The 19343-nt window shown below is 37.4% G+C and overlaps 1 protein-coding gene across 2 annotated transcripts; it reads right to left on the reverse strand.

The window, feature by feature from the left end:
- Nucleotides 1-4010: 4010 nt before the first annotated feature.
- c7h4orf54 (chromosome 7 C4orf54 homolog) lies at nucleotides 4011-18998 on the reverse strand. Of its 2 annotated transcripts, none has more exons than XM_056461144.1 (3): nucleotides 14274-18998; nucleotides 12435-12469; nucleotides 4011-8731 (listed from the first exon to the last, which is right to left on the reverse strand). In XM_056461144.1, the coding sequence occupies exons 1-2, from the start codon at nucleotides 18560-18562 to the stop codon at nucleotides 12442-12444; spliced, it is 4317 nt and encodes a 1438-aa protein (XP_056317119.1). In that variant the 5' UTR covers nucleotides 18563-18998; the 3' UTR covers nucleotides 4011-8731; nucleotides 12435-12441. The 2 variants fall into 2 exon arrangements, with proteins under 2 accessions (XP_056317119.1, XP_056317120.1); XM_056461145.1 differs by having other exon boundaries at nucleotides 14251-18996.
- Nucleotides 18999-19343: the final 345 nt, after the last annotated feature.

The raw sequence follows: 19343 nt of genomic DNA on the forward strand, positions 1-19343 counted from the left end.
GTCCGCCATGTTGTTAAGGGCGAGTAAGGACGTTAGAATCCTTTTAACTTTTCTTTCTGGACGTAAAATAACGTTATTAAATCTGCTGCTATAAATAATCTTATTTTGTAAAGCGTATAGAAACGTACACACATATTTCACACCTATCAAAAACTATTGTAGGCTATCATTTAGCCTATCAGCTAATTTTATTCCATTCAATTCATCTTTATTTCTATAGCACTTTTACAATGTGTATTGTCTCAAAGCAGCTTAACATAAATGTCAATTGTAAATTGAAACAGTGTCAGTCCAGTTTTCGGTTTAGTTTAGTTTAGTTCAGTTCAGAGTGGTTTAATTTTCACTGCTGAAAGTCCAAACACTGAAGGGCAAAAATATATCGATGTGCAGCCCCACAAGTCCCGAACCATGCAAGCCAGTGATGACTATGGCGAGGAACAAACATCACCAATTGACGAAAGTGAAGAAAGAAAAAAGAAGAAAAAAAAAAAAAACTCGAGAGAAACTCCAGTTACACATAAGTAACGTTATGTAGTTTAGAGAGATATCGCTAAGTTTAACATTTTCTGAGGAAAATTATCTATAATGATTATTAAAGTATATGCTTTTTAAATATTAGGAAAAGGATAAAATCAGTTGGTGTTGAAACCATAGTTTATAATGTAACAGATATTCAACTAACGCAACTAATGCTAATGCTGTTTTTTTATATACATTTTGATTATTTTTTAAAATACATTCTATATGTTATGGTATGTATAGCTGTTGACAGGCATGGCTTGACAAATACCCTCCCAGCATATGATTTCGCACTATATTATGTTTCATGCACAGGTGGTCTAACTGAAATATTCTGCCATCCTCAAAGCTCACACATTGGCACATGGTAACAGTGCTTTTAATGGACCAATGACACACACACACCAACCACAAAACAAATTAACATAACTTTCACATAAAGACATGTCATTGTGTCACGTTCAGAATTAAGATTTTATTTAGAAGTAAACAGAAAGAAAAAAAATGCACAATGTTTTTATTTAATTTTTAATTAATTTATGGAAAGAACACTGAAAAAAACACTGCATATTTTTTTATTTTACAGGAGTAAATGGAAAAAAACTTTCCACACTGTTTATTTGTTTTATTATTTATTTTATTATCATATTATTAGCATTATAATATTATTTGTTTATTTTTTATTATTATTAAGAAGTGATAAAATTGTCATTGCAGATAGTTTTGATTTAATTTACATTGTCAGAATGTTTTTTTTTTACAAAAACTACTATACATTTACATGCATGCATTGACAGAAACACATAATACACTTTGAGTAATTTAGAATATATATATTTTTTTAATAATTATTTTTTAGGGGTTTTCACCTTTATTGTAATAGCACAGTGGAGATTTAGAGACAGGAAAGTATTGGGAGATAGAGGAAGGGTCGGCAAAGGACCTTAAGCCAGGAATCGAACTCAGGTTGCCGTGAACACCTAGGTGCCATGTGTCGACACACTAACCACAAGGCTATTGGCTCCCACTAATTTAGAATATTAAAACAGATGTTTGTCTTAATTCACTTAATTCAAAGCCCTATGAAGACATGCTGCTTATAACCGTTGCTGTATATGACAGTTTACACCCATTGCAGCACATTGGAATTTGTGACAGCCTTTAACTAGACGATCACCTTTCACATTAGCGCTTCTCAACACATATTAGCATGATTTGTTGCTTCCCATATACTCATTATCCTCATCATAGGCATTTTACATATAGATTTTCAAATCGACTGCTGTCAAGGGGGTTAATGTGCAGCTCCTATTACATTTCTGAACTCCACCGTGGATGGTAAAAATAATTTGTACAGCTGAGTGTCATTCTTTTAATGCCATTGTGCTTAGTAACAACAACTGATATGGGCTGTAGTAAACAACACCTATAGGCAGCGAACAAAAACGTTCTAAAAATGTTTGCTCCCATCATCGAAATGTCATTTCGAAATGGACGCTTAAAACAGGGGTTGTTAATTTTCAGTTGTGACCCTAAAGCCCCCCCGCCCCCGGGGTGTTGTGGGACAATGAATGGGGGGTGGAGGGGTTGCTTCCCAGGTAGCAAAGAATTCTGGCCCAGATTTGTCATAAAGTTAGCACAGCAGTATGAAGCCAAATCAGTCTCAATAATACATAATACATTTACACAATATAATTCATACATCCACAACACAATTCACATTTACAAAATCCAATTCGTAAGTTTAAAACACAATTGGTAAATATACATATCCAGTTTGTAAATTCAAAACACGATTCAAAAGTACACAAATCCAATTTGTAAATTCAAAGCATGATTCAAAAATACACAAATCGAATTCATAACTTCAAAACACGATTCAAACAATACACAAAAAATACACAAATCTGATTCATTTGGGGAAAATATCTATGACTTTTATTTGTGAATTCCAGAGTTGTGTGTTTGAATTTACAAACTGGATTTTGTACAAATGAATCGTGTTGTGCGTGTATGAATTTTATTTCCTAAATGTATAATTTTAGAGACTGATCTGGCTCCATACAGCAGGCGTTCATCCGGCACTGGTATACAGCTTGTGGGCCAAACTAGTCCTGTGTTTGGAAGAGGTGGCACCGTCTTAAAGGCAACACATAAGACATGGGCCAGATATCAAATGTTGTATTTGGACCACATCTTTTTATTTAAAGGTGGGCCACGTAAGATTCGCGTTTTATGACCCACTTTTAAACTACAATTTTAAAATAACATTTCTCAAAGAAGGTTTTTAGAATTTTACAGAATTTTTTTTTGACCTTATCAAAGCCCAAATAAGTACAACACCAAATCAGAAGGAAAAAAAATTAATTGGAACACGTGTTTATTTCGAAATAAATAATTTAATTTAATTATGAGAAACACATTAAATAATTTTTTGTTGTTTCGTCTGCAATGAAATAAAAGTCAATGTAAAATCAGAAACCACTACTTTCTTTTTTAATTTGCGTTGTCCATACTGTGCCAACTTTTTTTGATTGGGGTTGTAAGAAATTAAATTAAATTTCTATTTACTGAAGAATGTTTTTTCACAACATTACCAGAACTTTCCTGTTTTACACTGTAAAAAATATATAGCTGTTTTAAAATTTTGAGTTGAATAAAATTAACGAGGGCAAAGCAGTGGCGCAGTGGGTATCGCTCTCGCCTAACAGCAAGGTCACTGGTTCGAGCCTCGGCTGGGTCAGTTGACATTTCTGTGTGGAGTTTGCATGTTTCCTGGCTGTTTAGGTTTCCTCCGGGTGCTCCGGTTTCCCCCAGAAGTCCAAAGATTCACTATAGGTGAATTGGGTAAGTTAAATTGTCTGTGCATGTGGGTGAATGAGAATGTATGGGTGTTTTCCTGTGATGGGTTGCAGCTGGAAGGGCATCCGCTGCATAAGTTGGCGGTTCATTCCGTTGTGGCGACCCCTGATTAGTAAAGGGACTAAGCCGAAAAGAAAATGAATGAAAGAATAAAGTGTACTTTTACAAGTCATTTCAACTTATATAATTTAAACTTAAAAAGTTGAAACCTGATTAACGCATTAAAATAAAATAAAGCAACATATAAACATTTGCTGCCTTGACTTTTTGTTATATATATATATATATATATATATATATATATATATATATATTTTTTTTTTTTTTTTAGTGTACATACGTTAACCGAATATGTTATTTTCTCAATGTTCACTGAATGTTCAACACCTCAATTTTGAAATCTGTTTTGGTTATACCAATGTAAGTAAACATTCAATTTATCATTTTAAAATATTAAACATTCTCTAAACATGCTGAATCGAGTAATAAAACTTGAAAAATAATATATAATAATGTCCAACTAAGCAGTTGAACAATTTATGTTTCTGCACTACCATATTGGAAATATTAAATACCAGACATCTCAGAAAAAAATAACATTCAGAGAAAAGAAAAGACACAAGACGATATTAAAGTACAATTTTTATTTTTCCTGTAACTTCAAACCAATATGCATTTCTCGTTTTTTTTTTTCTTTTTGCATTCTTTTGTTTTGAACCTCAATCCTTATTCTTTCTAGACATCAATGATGTATATTCTCATCCAATATTTCACCTATATCCATCTTCAAACGTACCTCTAACCTTCGCAACATAACTTTATCATCACTTCAGTCTCATTCAGACATCACTGATCAAGTGAACAGTTAATGCTTATAATTACACCGGCTATTACAGGAATAATCCACTTTCAAATGTCATCTTATGACATCATTTGACTCCTTACATCATTAGGAGCTCCTTTGCACAAAACCAACATGGAGCACATAACAAACAAAAACATTTAGCGTTACACTTCATACACTTATTTTGCTTAAAAAATACCTTTAAGTAAACTTGTCACTGAATTGAAACACTCTGAATGGATGTTTGTATCAATTTAAAGAAAGTGCCACATCAAACATTCTCAAAAGTCAGCTTAACGGACTGGCCAGCAGCTCCAACAGCTGAAATAATCAACGAATTCACAAACACGAGTTATTAAAAACAAACTAGATGCATCAAAAAAGGGACAGAGATAAAACAGGATCCAAATGTATTGACAGTTATTCAAAGATTCAGAATTATGTCAGTCGCGTCAAAGTCCCTTTAAGGCAAGTAATTCACTCAGGGACCATTTTTGAAAGGCTTCTCGAGCAGTATGCTCAAGCATTTTGTTTGAATGGGGAAACATCAAATTCTCCAAAATTGCTTGCCAAGCAATTAAATTTCACATTAGGAATCACCAATAAGGTTAAACAACAACTGTCTAATAGTTTAATTTCTAAATGTTCAAATCTCACAGAATCTGCAGAAACTCATGTGTGGTCCGAATCCCTCCCCTGGAGAATTACAGTCTATAGTGTTCAATGACTGGCTCCTGTACTAGAAGGAGGGGCTTCATTCGCCATATTGACAGTTATGCTGTGTTCACACCAGACACGGGACGCACAAATAAATCACGCTTTTCACACGTAAAAGGACATTTTGAGTTTACTCGCTTCATTCAAGCATCAAATTCATTTTTTGCTAATTGGCTAACATGAATTTTATAGAGAGAATAGCTGTGCCTTGTGATTTAGGAAGGCTGAAAGACAGCATATATTCGTTTGGCACTGTGTCTAAGTCCACTAGATTTTTTCAGTGGTGCACCCAGCTCTGTGAGTTCAGAAATTTCACCTAAATGATGGAGACTTTAAGCGGTGCTTCCTACATAGCCAAGCCCATTTTGAAGAGCTGTTGTCCTGTGTCAGCAAGAGGATGTCTCCTGGGGACACCAACAACAGGCACTATGTCATAATCACACCCCTACAAGATAAAGCTCCTGATTCGTTAACACGGCGTGAATGTCTGCTGAAGTTCAGATTTTTCAACTTTGACGTGTAAAACGCTTAACCCGCACCACTTCATTCACGCTGCCTCATTCCCATGAATCGGGATGCAGGATGACTATTCACGTCTTTGCATTGGCTTAACATGTAAATCACTCGCACTTAACGCTTCATCCGTGTCTAGTATGAAGGCACCATTACACTTTTCCCCATTAAAAACTATAGGAGTGACATATCTTGTGTTTTAGGTTATAGTCTTTGGTTGTAAAGAATGTTTACAATGTTTATCATTAAGATTTTGAAAACGTACTGCGGTGTTTTACATATTAGCAAATCCATGAAAACTTTCCATTAAAAAAAGTTCATTAGACTTTTAAAATGTTTTTTTCCACACTAAAAATACAAAAAACAAAAACTGAAATATTCTTTGGGAACCAGAGATTGTTTTTCTGAAGAAAAGGTAATAATAAAATGCTAAATTAATAAAATGCTAAATTAATATTATTTATTTTTACATAATTCTAAACATTTTATTCTGTTTTTAATACTGGTCGCCCATATATTTTTTATAAATATGTTTAATTAAATGAAATATTGCAAGTTTATCATGAATAAGACACAGAATGTACTATAATGAATATCAAATTGCATTTTGAATTGCAAAGAAAACTGAAAACCCTGATTGTAAACTACTTGAACCATTCATTTATTATTCAGCATATTCTGAATATTCTTGAAATTAAGGACATTTTGACTTGATGCTAAACGGTTACGTTCCAAACAGATTCTATATATTGAAAAATACATGAAATACCTTCGAATATCTTTCACTTCTTCCCCTGAAATCAATTCACCTGACATTGACTCATTATCACTGCTGCCACGAGATTAAACTCCGATACCAGATCAAAATGACTTGGTAAACACATTCTCATACACACTCAAACCACACTGGTATTGTGAGATAATAGAGGAATATCATAATCCCCTAAAACACCCCATTCACCACATCATATATCATCATAATGTGTGGCCTATTAAATACCAGCGCAAAAACAACAGCAAAAAATAAAAAAATACAATATAAAACTGTAAATCATTAAGCTCTCAAGGAAGAGTGTTGAGAATCAAGGTCACGAGAAGTTTATCGGTCAAGGAATGATGGATATCAGGACAAATTATATGTATTTTACATTATAGAGAACCTGTTTAAAACCAACAAATAATAATTTACCAACATAGGTGCCTAGATATAATATAGCAAGTCTTTTATTTTAATTGATCAGCATTGGATATATACTGTAGCTATACTTACACACTGGTGATTTGGTTTATTGGTAAAACTGTAATTTAAGTACAATGAGTACAATGACTTTTCTGCAGCTTGTCATTTTTGGAGAGGAAAATGCAGACAATTGGGCCAGAATGGATATTTTTATGTGTCGAGTGTTTGTGTTCAAGCACTATCAAATGGAATATGTTGAAAGGCATATGAACTTTGCAAGTGGCACATAAAAAGTTGACGTTGGGCATAAAATTCACATAGTGTTATACACTCTTACAATATAAGTAAGAGTTTTTAATATTTTTTTTGTATTTTAAACCTTTTTAAACCATTTTAAAAATCCAAATAAACTTTTTTACCATTGTAAAGAAACTTTAGTGCATTTTAAAGTTTCCATGGATTTAAGTTTTTCACAGAGCCTATATTTTTATTAGTGCCACAATTGATAGTTTTCAATGCTCCCCTGGCAGGCAAAAAAATTACTGTCTGCTACTGCCCGCCAAGTCACGGACTGAGTATTTTCTCCCTTTTTTGGCCAAAAAGCCGGATAACTATTGTGCAATAACATAAAGCATTACTAACCGGGGAGGAGACATGCCTGGGCTGTGCTTCAACAGAATTCCTTCATAGAAAGAACAGCCAGAAAGGAGAAATTGTGCTAAAAGGTAGCATCATTTACCCATAACAATCTATGATATCTTAAACTGTCAGTGCTGTTGTATGCTTTTTATACAGTTTCTATTTTATTTTCCAAGTTGCATTTAAAGAATAAATTGAAAAACAAAGCCAAGTATAAAAAGCAGAAGTGAACGAACAGATTTTCCCTACCAGCAAATATGGATCTAAGCAAAACAAACCAACACCAAGTTTAAAAGCAGACACTCATGTGCTATAACGCCATCCCCAATGACTAAATTGCTGAGGAATATCCACAAGATAGATGTAAATATTGCCGAATTGGAGCTCTGACAGGGTTGTAAAGGTTTTAAATGATTAAAATATGGCTGCAGGTGCAGAATATATCGCAAGTGCCCACAATTTTCAGGTTGTGATCATATCTCGGTTTCGTTCTGTTGATATGTGATCCAAATATTCGTAGCTTGAAACAGATGGAAATATGAGCAATTTGTGCTGCGTTCCTATGGAGATCCCAGTGTAGCTGCCATTACAGCCTATTGTTTTGTTTTTTTTGCCCGCCAGGTCTCTGCACTGAAAACTATCAATTGAATCAAGCATAAAAAACGATTAGTTGAATTTACTGTAAAAAGTGAGTAAACATGTTGTCTTACTATTATTAAGTAAACAGGTTTACTCACTTTTTAAAGTTAAGTCAACTTGACGCTTTTAAGGCTACAGGTTTACTCACTTTTTAAGTAACTTATTACTTTTTATAGTGTACTGTTTAAACAAAGCTCAAAAATATTATTGTTTCATACTGCAAATTACAAAGTTGTGACCATATTTATTGCCTGATTTTATTAAATTGCTAGATAGACGTCGTTCTCTTTCACCAGCATGATCTCACAAGCAAACGTAAATATTTTACATTTACAGTCATATGAAAATGTACGCTTTTAAATAGGAGACGTGGCACCCAATCCCACCCCTAAACCCAACCGTCATTGGGGGATGAGCATATCATACTAAATTGTACGAATGAGATCATATGAATTTATCTGAATTAGCCACTAAATCAAAACGTTATGAATTGCCGTGAGATTGAGTTGCTTTAACATATTTCACTGACATCATTCTGAAGGTGCTTAAAGTGTTTTCTTTTTCTTTTAAACAATAACCGATGCAGTAAATGTGCAGGAATTAAAAAAAAAATGAATCCTGAAAAACCCATCCACTTTCACAAAAAGTTAAGAAAAGCAGATTTCTAAAACAAAACAAGATTACATAAACAAAAACAAAAGCAGATAATGGGCAAACATAAAGAATTGTGCGATGTCATGATGAAGAAAATGAAGAAGATCCCAAAATAAAGTAAATAAAGTCACCAAACTCAGCGAAAAGGAGATGTCACGTGGCTCCTGTGTAAAAATAAAACAAAACATCAACGTTAAAAACTGAATTTCACCACAGCGACGCAAACACAGCAAACAGGTTAGTTACTCAAGCCACACTCAAAACCAAGCATGATCTTCAGGCGTCTCTAAAACCATCCACTGCTTGCTAATAGCTGGATCACAGGCCATTAAAATTTTGCATTTAAGGAGTCTCACGTTACCCCCCAGCGCCGCCTGATCGCACGTTGGCTGATTTGTTTGTATAACATCCCTCAGCCAAAGCTTCTGGCCCTCCTCTGGGTCTTTCCCTTTAACATAATGCTGTCCTATAAAAAGGTGACCTGCCTGCAGCCCAAGCGTCTTGATATCCCGCAGCAGCTGCCACAACACTGTATCAGCACAAACACATGCCTCAAACTAGCTGACCTTTCTCTCCTCCCATTGATATGCCAACAATGCCACGCCTCTTCCCTTCTGCCCCGCAGACGCCACGCCACCCGCCGCTCTTTAAACCACTATAGTCCATACCATACGCATACAGTAGCTCTCGAGAAAATAGAACAGTAGGCATGGATTTTGAGGGCGCTATTTTACAACTGGAGCAGGAGGTGTTAACGTAGCATCATATTTATTTATAATCATATAAACAAAACCGTGTTCAGTCATAGAAGCATTACTGTGAAGCATTTAGCTGCTTAAAAACCTGATGTATACATTCAGTTTTATTTCTTCTTAAAAATCTGTGTAAATGAGAAGTTTTTTGAAGCCTTTTATTTAGAATGATGATGCATTTATTACTGAAATAAAATACTGAGTAAGGGTGGGGTTTATTGTTGTGACCACACCTTGGAGGGGTGTGGCTAAGCATATTTCACTCAAACTGACATCATAGGAGAAGAACTGCCGATCCAGAGGGGAAATCATTTTGATTAAAAGCACTTATTTTTTCCCAGTGGATTAAATTGCAAATATTAATTGTTCACCTCAACAATGTGTGGTATAAAACATTATAAGTTTTGATTTCATGCAGAGTTATTAAAGGTAAAATTATTAGTGCTGTCAATCGATTTAAAAATTTTTACTAATTAATCACACTTTTTTGCAATTAATCACATTTAAAAGACTGAAACTTGTCATTTTGGCTATTCAAATGTATAATTAATGTAAACGCAAGACAAAAAAATTATTTGAATTCAACATATGATTGTTTATTAGAATTTTTGTTTAACTGTAAAACAGATTTCTTCATGTAAACAACATATCTGCCATAAACCATCAAGATCCTCAAACTGTTGGCTTGACAGCCATATTATTACAGAAATAAAAACACATGTAAGTTCCATTTGAATTTCAAAACAATCAATGCCAATAAAAAACTAAAATTTTAATAATTTTAATAAATATTTTAATTAAAAAATTATAATAATAAAGTGTTGAATACAAACAATTGTACTCATTAAAAAGTTGTATTGCTGAGAGTTGAGAACATTAATTATAAAGTAGAAACAATTTTGTTTAGTCCTCCTTTACAGTCAGCCAGTTGCTAAGACAGTCCAGTCTGTTGGCATTATCGGGGAATGTGGCCCTTTTCTTTTCAATGATGTTACCTGACAGTGAGAAAAGTTTCTCACAAGCAAAATCACTGAATCAGCATATGAATTTCTGTGCCTAATTTTGGTGCCACTGGTGCTACGACAAGGACGTAAGAAGCATCAAGGGGTACATCAAGGGTCTCACACACACACACACACACAGACACAACTCGTGCAGTACAGCGCACACGGTGAGCGACGATCGTGTTCATAATATTTGCTTAAACTAAGCATTCTAAAGTATCCCTATATTGTACAAGCAATGATTCTGACAAAGCAATGTGAAGCAGATGCTTTATAAAAGTTGCGTTTAAGGGGAAAACTCGTCAAACTTTTTGAGGGCTGTTTTGAAACATTTGAGGGCATATGGAATTATCTTAAAGGCAGAGGAATGCTGTCTTTGATGGCTTGTGATATCATCTGGCACTTTTAGAGTACATTTACATGGACACCAATACTGCAATTTTAATATGATTAAGATAATACTCTGATTAAGAGTCTACCATGTAAACAGCGATTTTTGATTACCTTAAAGTCATGAAATGCGGAGGTTTTTCTTTCCATTTGGCATGTAGTATCAAATTCTATCAAAACAAAAGTCGAAAGATTAAAATAAAACATATGAAATTGCATGAAACTCTGGAGGAAATGCTGGATAGTGTGGAAATTCGGCATTAATTGTTTTCTACTGAAACTTTCTTTCTAAAAGTCCTTCCTTGGTCTTATCCATATTTCTTCGCACATTGAACGCGTTGAACACACGTCGGCCACAACAGGAAATAAAAAAAATTTAGTAAATTTTTTTTAACATGTTAAATATTTCATATTAATTGCATCTGTTAACGCACTAATTTTGACAGCTCTAAAAGTTATATATTTTTCAGATGCACACAGTCAGTAAATGTCTGGGCGCCACACAAGCAATGCTGAGTACAAACATGCCAATTTGCAGAAAAACATGCAAATAAAAAATGGCAACAGTGAGAAAACAGCAGTTAAGGAAACATCAGATCATAGCAATGTCAATATGTTTGCACAAGCTGTGTTATTGGGCACACTAAGTCACAAAAGACATTGATGCTCACATGAGTTTTTTAGGCAAAATGAAAAGGAAATAGTTCGCAAAATGGCTAAGGAGACAGTCTTTTCGAATTTACACCTAGAGTATATAAAAATCACATGATCATTCTTTAGAAATATAATAATAATAATAATAATAATAATAACAATAATAAATATAAGTCATCATAAATAATAATAATCATCATCATCTTTATTATTATTTAACTAAGACAACTGCCTCTTTTGAAGTAATTATTATTATTAAAAATATGGTTATGCTTTTATTTGTGAAAATTCAATTCAATTCACCTTTATTTTTATAGCGCTTTTACAATGCAGATTGTGTTAAAGCAGCTTCACATAAAAGGTCATTGTAAATTGGAACAGTGTAGTTCAGTTTGTAGTGTTTACGTTCAGTTCAGTGTGGTTGTGTGGTGTGTGTGGTGTGGAAAACTGTCCCTTGGGGGCTACAAGAGACCCGATTGCATTGCACTCAAGTGTTGAAAATGAAATAAAAATTGTTATGATATCGTTATGGATATAGATCATATAAAAATTGATATGCTCATCTAGAAACTCTGAATCCACAGGTCCTCACAGAAACAGCTAGTACCAGGCAACTTGCCAATGGTTGTTTGAAAGTGTTTATTGGTTCAGTTGATGTTTTCTGGAACACTTTGGCAAGTCCCAGAACAAACATCAAATGATCTTTGAGAAAATTTACACACCTAGTTTGTGTACAGGGGCCTTTAGATGGACTAAAATAGTTAATTTATAAACATGATATTTCAAGAACTACATCATCTAATGAATATATTTTTAATACTTAACCAGAAAACAGGAAACTACAGAACGACAAATTCTGTTCTTTGAAGTGATGTGAATGATCATGCAAAATTATCTTGCATTGTCTTGCATTTTTGAAGTAATTCGAAGATAATGATGATTTATGTCCACAGGTGTGATCCAATTTTTACTAACAAAAAAATAAATAAATAGAACTTCCTTTAGCTTATGAGAATCTGAAAGCATCAGTTTACCCCAATATTACAACTCTGTTACCATGTACTCACCATCATGTCATTCCAAACTTGTATTCTTTATGCTTCTACAGAACACACACACACACACACACACACACACACACACACTTTAAAAAATAGTCTTATTTTTTGTCCATACAAATGAAACTCATTGGGACCAATGCCGCAATGAATTCTAAATAAATGCATACAGTACTAAATGCTGTTACATTAAACTGTTATAGGAGCCCACTTGTGGACAGAGAAAAATAACGAAACAGTAAGGAGAGAAATGGAGTTGGATGTGAAGCATGATGCATCCATATTTTAATAGCACAATGAGTAAATAAAGGATATAGTTGACCCCAAACTGAATATGTCATCATTACTTACCCATCACTTGTCACAGACTTTATTAGTCTTATTTCTTCTGTTGAACAATCTGAAAGTTTGTATTTTTAATGCTTTTTTAAAGAAAGTTTTAAACTTGTAACCATTGACTTTCCTCAGTATTTGTTTTTCCTGCTATGAAAGTCAAGGTTTACTGGTTTCCAACATGTTTCACAATATCCTCTTTGTGTTCAACAGAAGAAAAAACACTAATTGTTAGTTTTAATAACGAGTGAGCAATTTTTCTCTTTTTGGAGGAACTATCCCTTTAAGGACCTTGAGAAAAAGTTGTGTATTAAAGATGACTTTTATGATTATTTAGCATTTTCACTTTAACCCTTTTAAAGCTCTGGGTTGCATCTCTTAACTCCTAATGTTGCTAGTTATCACAATCAATGTATTTATTTTCAACATCACATTTCTAAAATATTGGTCTCTACCAAATGGTTCATATGTCGCATTGTGGTAAAAGTGCCTGAATTAATATATATACCATGAAAATCATAAAATATGAATTGTAATAATAATTTAAGAAACATAATCAAAATAAAACTAATGTATACTAAATCATGAATACTAAATCATCTTTATAAGATCTCTATATACTTTTTATGAATGACTTGAGTTGAGTTGAGTTGTACAAATACAAAATGATTTTCTTTTCATTTTAAGATTATATATACAGTTGAAGTCAGAATTATTAAACCCCCTGAATTATTAGCCCCTTTGTTTTTTTCCCAAATTTCTGTTGAACAGAGAGATTTTTTCATCACATTTCTAAACATAATAGTTTTATTAACTCATTTCTAATAACTGATTAATTTTATCTTTGACATGACGAAAGTAAATAATATTTTATTAGATATTTTTCAAGACACTTCTATACAGCTTAAAGTGACATTTAAAGGCTTAACTAGGTGAATTAGGTTAACTAGGCAGGTTAGGGTAATTAGGCAAGTTATTGTATAACGGTGGTTTGTTCTGTAGACTATTGAAAAAAAGGGGCTAATAATTTTAACCTTAAAATGTTTTTTAAAAAATTAAAAACTGCTTTTACTCTAGCCGAAATAAAACAAATAAGACTTTCTCCAGAAGAAAAAATATTGTCAGACATACTGTGAAAATTTCCTTTATATTAAAGCCCTTAAAGGGGTAGTTCACACAAAAAATAATATTACTTATTATATTATCATCCTCGTTTGGTTATAAATCTTTATGTGTTTCTCTCTTCTGCTGAACACAAAAAGAAGATATCTTGAAGAATGTTAGTTGCTGGCAACCATCGACCTACATAATAGGAAAAAAAATCTATGAAAGTCAATGGGTTTTCCAAAATATCTTATTTCATGTTCAACAGAAGAAAAAACTCAAATAGGTTTGAAACAAGTGAAGTGTGACAGCATTTAGAATTTTCAATCCCTTTAACATTATGAAAAAAACATGCAAATATTATTAAATAAATGAAAACTGCACTTACGCTGCAGGTGAGTGGGGCTTTACCTATGCTCCACCACAAAGCTCATGGTGGTGCCGTCGAATGAGGGTGGAGCGATGATCCTCGGCCCTTGCTGAGATGTGATGCTGATGACGGGCTGCTTGCTATTGGCCAGTCTGCTGGTGGTAACATGTTGAGCCATGCTGCTCGATTGTGACGACTTCCCAGACGGCATATAGTAAGGCCTCTCTATATAAGCTCCCTCCTCCTGCTGCCCCATGTGAGAATGGGCTTTATCCACATCATCTGCTTCGGACTGCATAGAGAGCTGGGATTGAATAGTGCGCGTGGGGATCATTGTGGTTGGCATGTATCCCGGGTAAAACATGTAGGTGTGGCCGTAAGCTCCCGGGCCAAGGGCGAGAGGGGATATCGGAAGTGGGACGGGGGTCATGGGAGGCTGCGGTGGCATTGGGACGTCTACGTACTGCCCCGTTTCTGGGTCAAATAGACGCCTGGTGGCTGGCTGGACTGGAGTGTCCACTAAATAGTAGCTTCCAGTAGTGGGATCCAGCAGCATCTTTCTTTGGGTCGCCTGGAAGTGCTCTGTCGGTACAGGGGAGGGTTGGACTGTAGGGGAGAAACAGATGACTTGAGGCTGAGCAGCCTGCATTGGGACAGGCAGGGGTGTGTGGTAAATAGTGGCGGTATCTGGGGACTGTGTCTCCATTACAAAAGATGACCGTTTTGGTGACGGGTGACTGATGATGTCACTGTGAACCAGGTAGGAAGGCGGACTGGCCGTTTGGGGTTTACCTCCTCCAGATGGGATTGTGTAGAGAGCCGTTTTGCCTGTGGTTTGCTTTCTGGCGGACATGGCATGAGGCTTCACAGGGATGGTTAAGTAGTTCTCTGAATCTGCTATGGAGGTGAACTGGAGAGGTGCAAACTGAGTTTCACTGCCGTTGGGTCTCTCCCTCTCTTCAAGTGCACGTTTTGGCTGGGATATCTTCAAGGATACGGGTAGTTTTGGTGATTTGGGTGTCACCACTTTGAATGCTGGTGATGAAATGTGGGTTTGCGGTGCTTTTGTGGCTGCAGGTTTCCGGGTAATATGCTTACATGGCGTTCCTGATAGCTGCAGGAGTGTTTTGGGGCCATTTTGCTCCTGGGTGAGGGGAGTGCCTGGTGGCTTGTCATCCTTTTTTGTTGGAGTTTCAATCAAGTTTGAGTTTGAATCTCGTCTCAGGAAGCGATCAGCAGGTGTGTTTACTTCCTGATCCTCTATGGTGTGTTCCTCAGTGGTGATAAGCGAGAGCACGTGGCTGTCTGTTAGCGGACGTGGCTCTGTCTTTCTCTTCCACTCATTCCTGTCAAAAACATACAGCTGCTCCATCGTTTTGACGGCGGCTTGCAGTTTCTCAAAAGCAGCTTGGTTGGGCTTCTTGTATTCATGTTTTTTCTCGCTGGTGTCGCTTGTTTTGTCTTGGTTTTTTGCACTCGTCTCAGTTTTTAATTCAGCTGGAACCTCTTGCTTTGGCAGCCTGTTAGCTGCAGCAGCATGAGGAGAGGACCTGTCAGTTTCAACTAGATCCTCTGGAAATCGTCTCTTGGGGGGCTCTATTAAATTTCCGGCTTGCTTCACGTTGCTATTTGTATTCACAGACTGGCATTTAATGACTATGGGTGTAAGAGGGGATGAGTTCAGATAAGGACTCTGCTTTAATGTTTTCTGCTCTCCATCGCAAGTCGAGTGCATTGATTTGTTATCGTTGTTATCTAAAGACACAAAGTGATAGGAGCTCTTTACCAGTTTGCGCACGTCTCTAACCTGGTGAATGGGAGTCTGCAGCTTGCCTTGCTTGTTATCTCTAATGTCTCTGACTATAAAGTGTGGCACTTTGTCAGACTCACCCTTGAAAGCCGCGGCGAGCGCTTGACATCTGGCGTCATCGGCTGTCTTGCAGCCTACGTTTGGCGTCAGGAGCTTGGCGATGTTGAACGGGTCGCTCTTGTTGTCCCGCACGCTCCGCAAACTTATTTTGATTTCGGGCGACTTTGAGGTCACCGCGCTGCGCGTGGCGTCTGACACATAGAGGGTGTTCGAGCGACACTTCACAGCCCCGCTCTCTCCTTGATAGTTCACATTCGGCGGTGGTTTCCTGAGGTCTCTCTCCGCGCACGGAAGCTGGATACTTGGCACAAACAAATGTGACATTTTAGTGTGGTTGCCGATCACCGAACCGACGCAGAAGTTGGTCTCCGCCGGACGCTCGCGCAGCGGTGCTCCCTCAGGAGTTTTGTCGTTTTTATGTTCCTTTTGAAACTCTAGCTCGCCGTCCCTCCAAGATCTGAACGCGCTATTTTGGCTTCGAAGCAGCGTGCTTTTGGATGCTTCGAATGCTCCTTTTTTAGTATCATTCGCCGACTCTAAATTGGTTTCCGACGCGCTCTCTTCTTTGCGCCCGTCGTCTTTGGCATCGCTTGAATTACCATCTACTATGTCGCCCAGATCGTCCACGCAGACGATCGTGAAGTCGGAGTCTGCCTCGGAGAACTTCGAGCTTTGCCTTTGCAGACCTTTGGAGTCTCTCCTGGCCGCTTTCTCTCTCTGCGCTTCGTGCTCGTGCGTGGCGAAACATGGAGAGGGCGCGTGGTGCGTCTCGCATATCTCGCCCCTCTCCATTTTGCGCTCCTGCTCGAACTGCATTTTCTTAGAAATGACATTTTTGAGGAGGCTCGATGCGAATATGGCTTTCTTGTGCGTGTCTTCCATGGTTTCCCCTGCATTGCAGGGTGGCTTGCTGGCCTCACTCCCTTGAGCGCTTGGCAAGGTGTTTGTAACTTCATCTGTGGAACGTGATCCTTCAGTGCTTTCGTTTACAGGGTGCCCAGATTTGACATTACTTCGAATATTAAGTGTTTCTGTCAATCTTATGAGCCCGCTTTGCCCCTGTGAGAACTTTCCCATGAGCTCAATCTTTTTTGTGGTGGACGATGAGTTTTTGTGCCCAACTAAATTGCCGTTCAGAGCAAAAATCTCGACTGGGGGCGCTCGCATGCTGGTTAACGTCAACCCTGTTATCGCCTTACCGTCTCTCTTTTTAGTGAAATGGAAATTAGACGTGGAGCCTTTATGCGCCACTAAGTTTTGATCTCTCCCCTTGCCATATTTAAAATCAACAAACGCTGACCAGCTGTTGATTCCTGGCCCATGCTCCGAGACTGAAGACTCACTAGAAGTATTGAAGTTTATTGCATCAAAATATGGGTACGCCAAACTTTTGAAAGCCCTGGCAGTGAGATTACGCACTTCCTTATCCGCGTCATCCAGCTCGCTCACCGCGCTGGACGAACCACTGGAATACTCGTTCACATCTTTGCTTTTTCGTTTGCTGCCAAAGTGCAAGCGCCCTGGCACAGCAATGAAACACTTTGTGTTATCACACACTTTCTCCCCCTTTACATCCACTCCTCTCAAAACAAACCGACTTATGTCTTTTGCCTGATTTTGCTTGTTGCCCTTGTCATTCACTGCGCGGGAAGTGGCTTTGATTGACAGGTGAATCTGCCCTGCTGTATTTTGCTTTTTAGACAGGCCCTCATCTGAGCTGGCACATTTGTCCGCGTCACAGAGATTGCTTTCAGGCTTACTGCTGACCACTGCTGCGCTCTGGTTGCCTGTCACGCTCGCCTCTTTTGCCTCCAGCGTTTCATCACTGTCAAAAGACGCATAATCGACAAACGTGTAAACCCGGAGATCGTCCTCCAGATCCCAGCTGGATCCCGTCTCGATGTCGTAATCCACATCGTGGTCCAACTCTAAAAGCTGGATTTCGTGAGTTGTGATGTAGTGGGACTCATCCTCGCGCACTTCAGACGTGTCGTGGTCCGAAAGCACCACAGTGGCCTCATCATCCGATTCACTTTTGCTGCTCATATAAACGTCGTTGTACTGTTCATTATTCAGATCTGGAGATTTGGGTTTATCCCCGACAGAATCTGCATCTTTGTCATCAACTTGAGGTACTTCCGAAGTCGCTGTTTCAAAGGAGCTCGACTTTTCCGCGCTGTCCTCCTCCGGTGTGCTTTTATAATCATTGATTTTTTCAGCGCGCCGCTCTTCTTGTGAATCGCTCGTGCCACTGGCACTTTTATTAGCTGCAATTTGATTCGAGTCGCCGTTAAAAGTTGCTGTTTTTGTATCATCCAATCTCAGCTCCAACAAGTCATTCAGATCCACATAGTTTGACTCTTGTTGCGCGGCGATCATGCGCATGTCTGTTTTAGAAAGCAAGTTCTTAAAACAATCAGTGTCCTCCCGGTAAATGAGTGTTTTCTCCGATGCTGCCATTGGGTTTATTGGTGATTAAGCTGCTGTTTTAAAAGCTCAAGTGTTTTAGGAGTCACAGCAATCCCCGGGAATCCTCCACAGCACCGCCTGATGTCCAATCCTAGTGGAGTTTTGGCTCTGCTCTGCCTTCCTCACCCACAGTTGTTAGTTCGGTCATTTTACACGCGCCCCACACATTCACACGAGAGAAACGACACTGCTCTCACCCTACTGTATAGCCTATACTTTCTCAAAAAATATGTTATGGATATCCTCGTAAAGACGCGTATATTTGAAGACAGACAGAGTCTTCCATGACACAGGTTTGTTGTGTGGCGCGCGCTCATCTAAAATGCATATGACTGCAAATTTAGAGCAGATGACGAAATGCGAAAACGGCTATTTTAGCTCGAGGATGTTATGTTCACCGTGTTTTGTTACATACTGCAGACGAGGCTGACTCCCTCGACACAACATTTGTGCTAAAAATGAATCCTCCTTAAGCTTCTCCCTCAACAATGTGCGTTTTTGACGTGTCACCGCCTTAACCAACAAAAGAAATATGCCACCGGCCTCAGTCATGTGACGGAAAGGGTGACGCGAGTCACAGCATGACGAATATAAGAGGGATTCACAGTCAGTGATGATATTTAACACAACAAACAATGAACGCCTTGGTGTAATAAACTGTTGTGTAGCTCAGTATTTATTTAATTAGTTTACAACTTATAACTAATTTCTTTTTTCCACCGTGCAAAGTTTGATTTTAATGCCTAAAAAGGCAGTTTTTGGAGCAAGGTCA

Source organism: Danio aesculapii, chromosome 7, assembly GCF_903798145.1.
Source record: "Danio aesculapii chromosome 7, fDanAes4.1, whole genome shotgun sequence".
Lineage (NCBI taxonomy): Eukaryota > Metazoa > Chordata > Actinopteri > Cypriniformes > Danionidae > Danio > Danio aesculapii.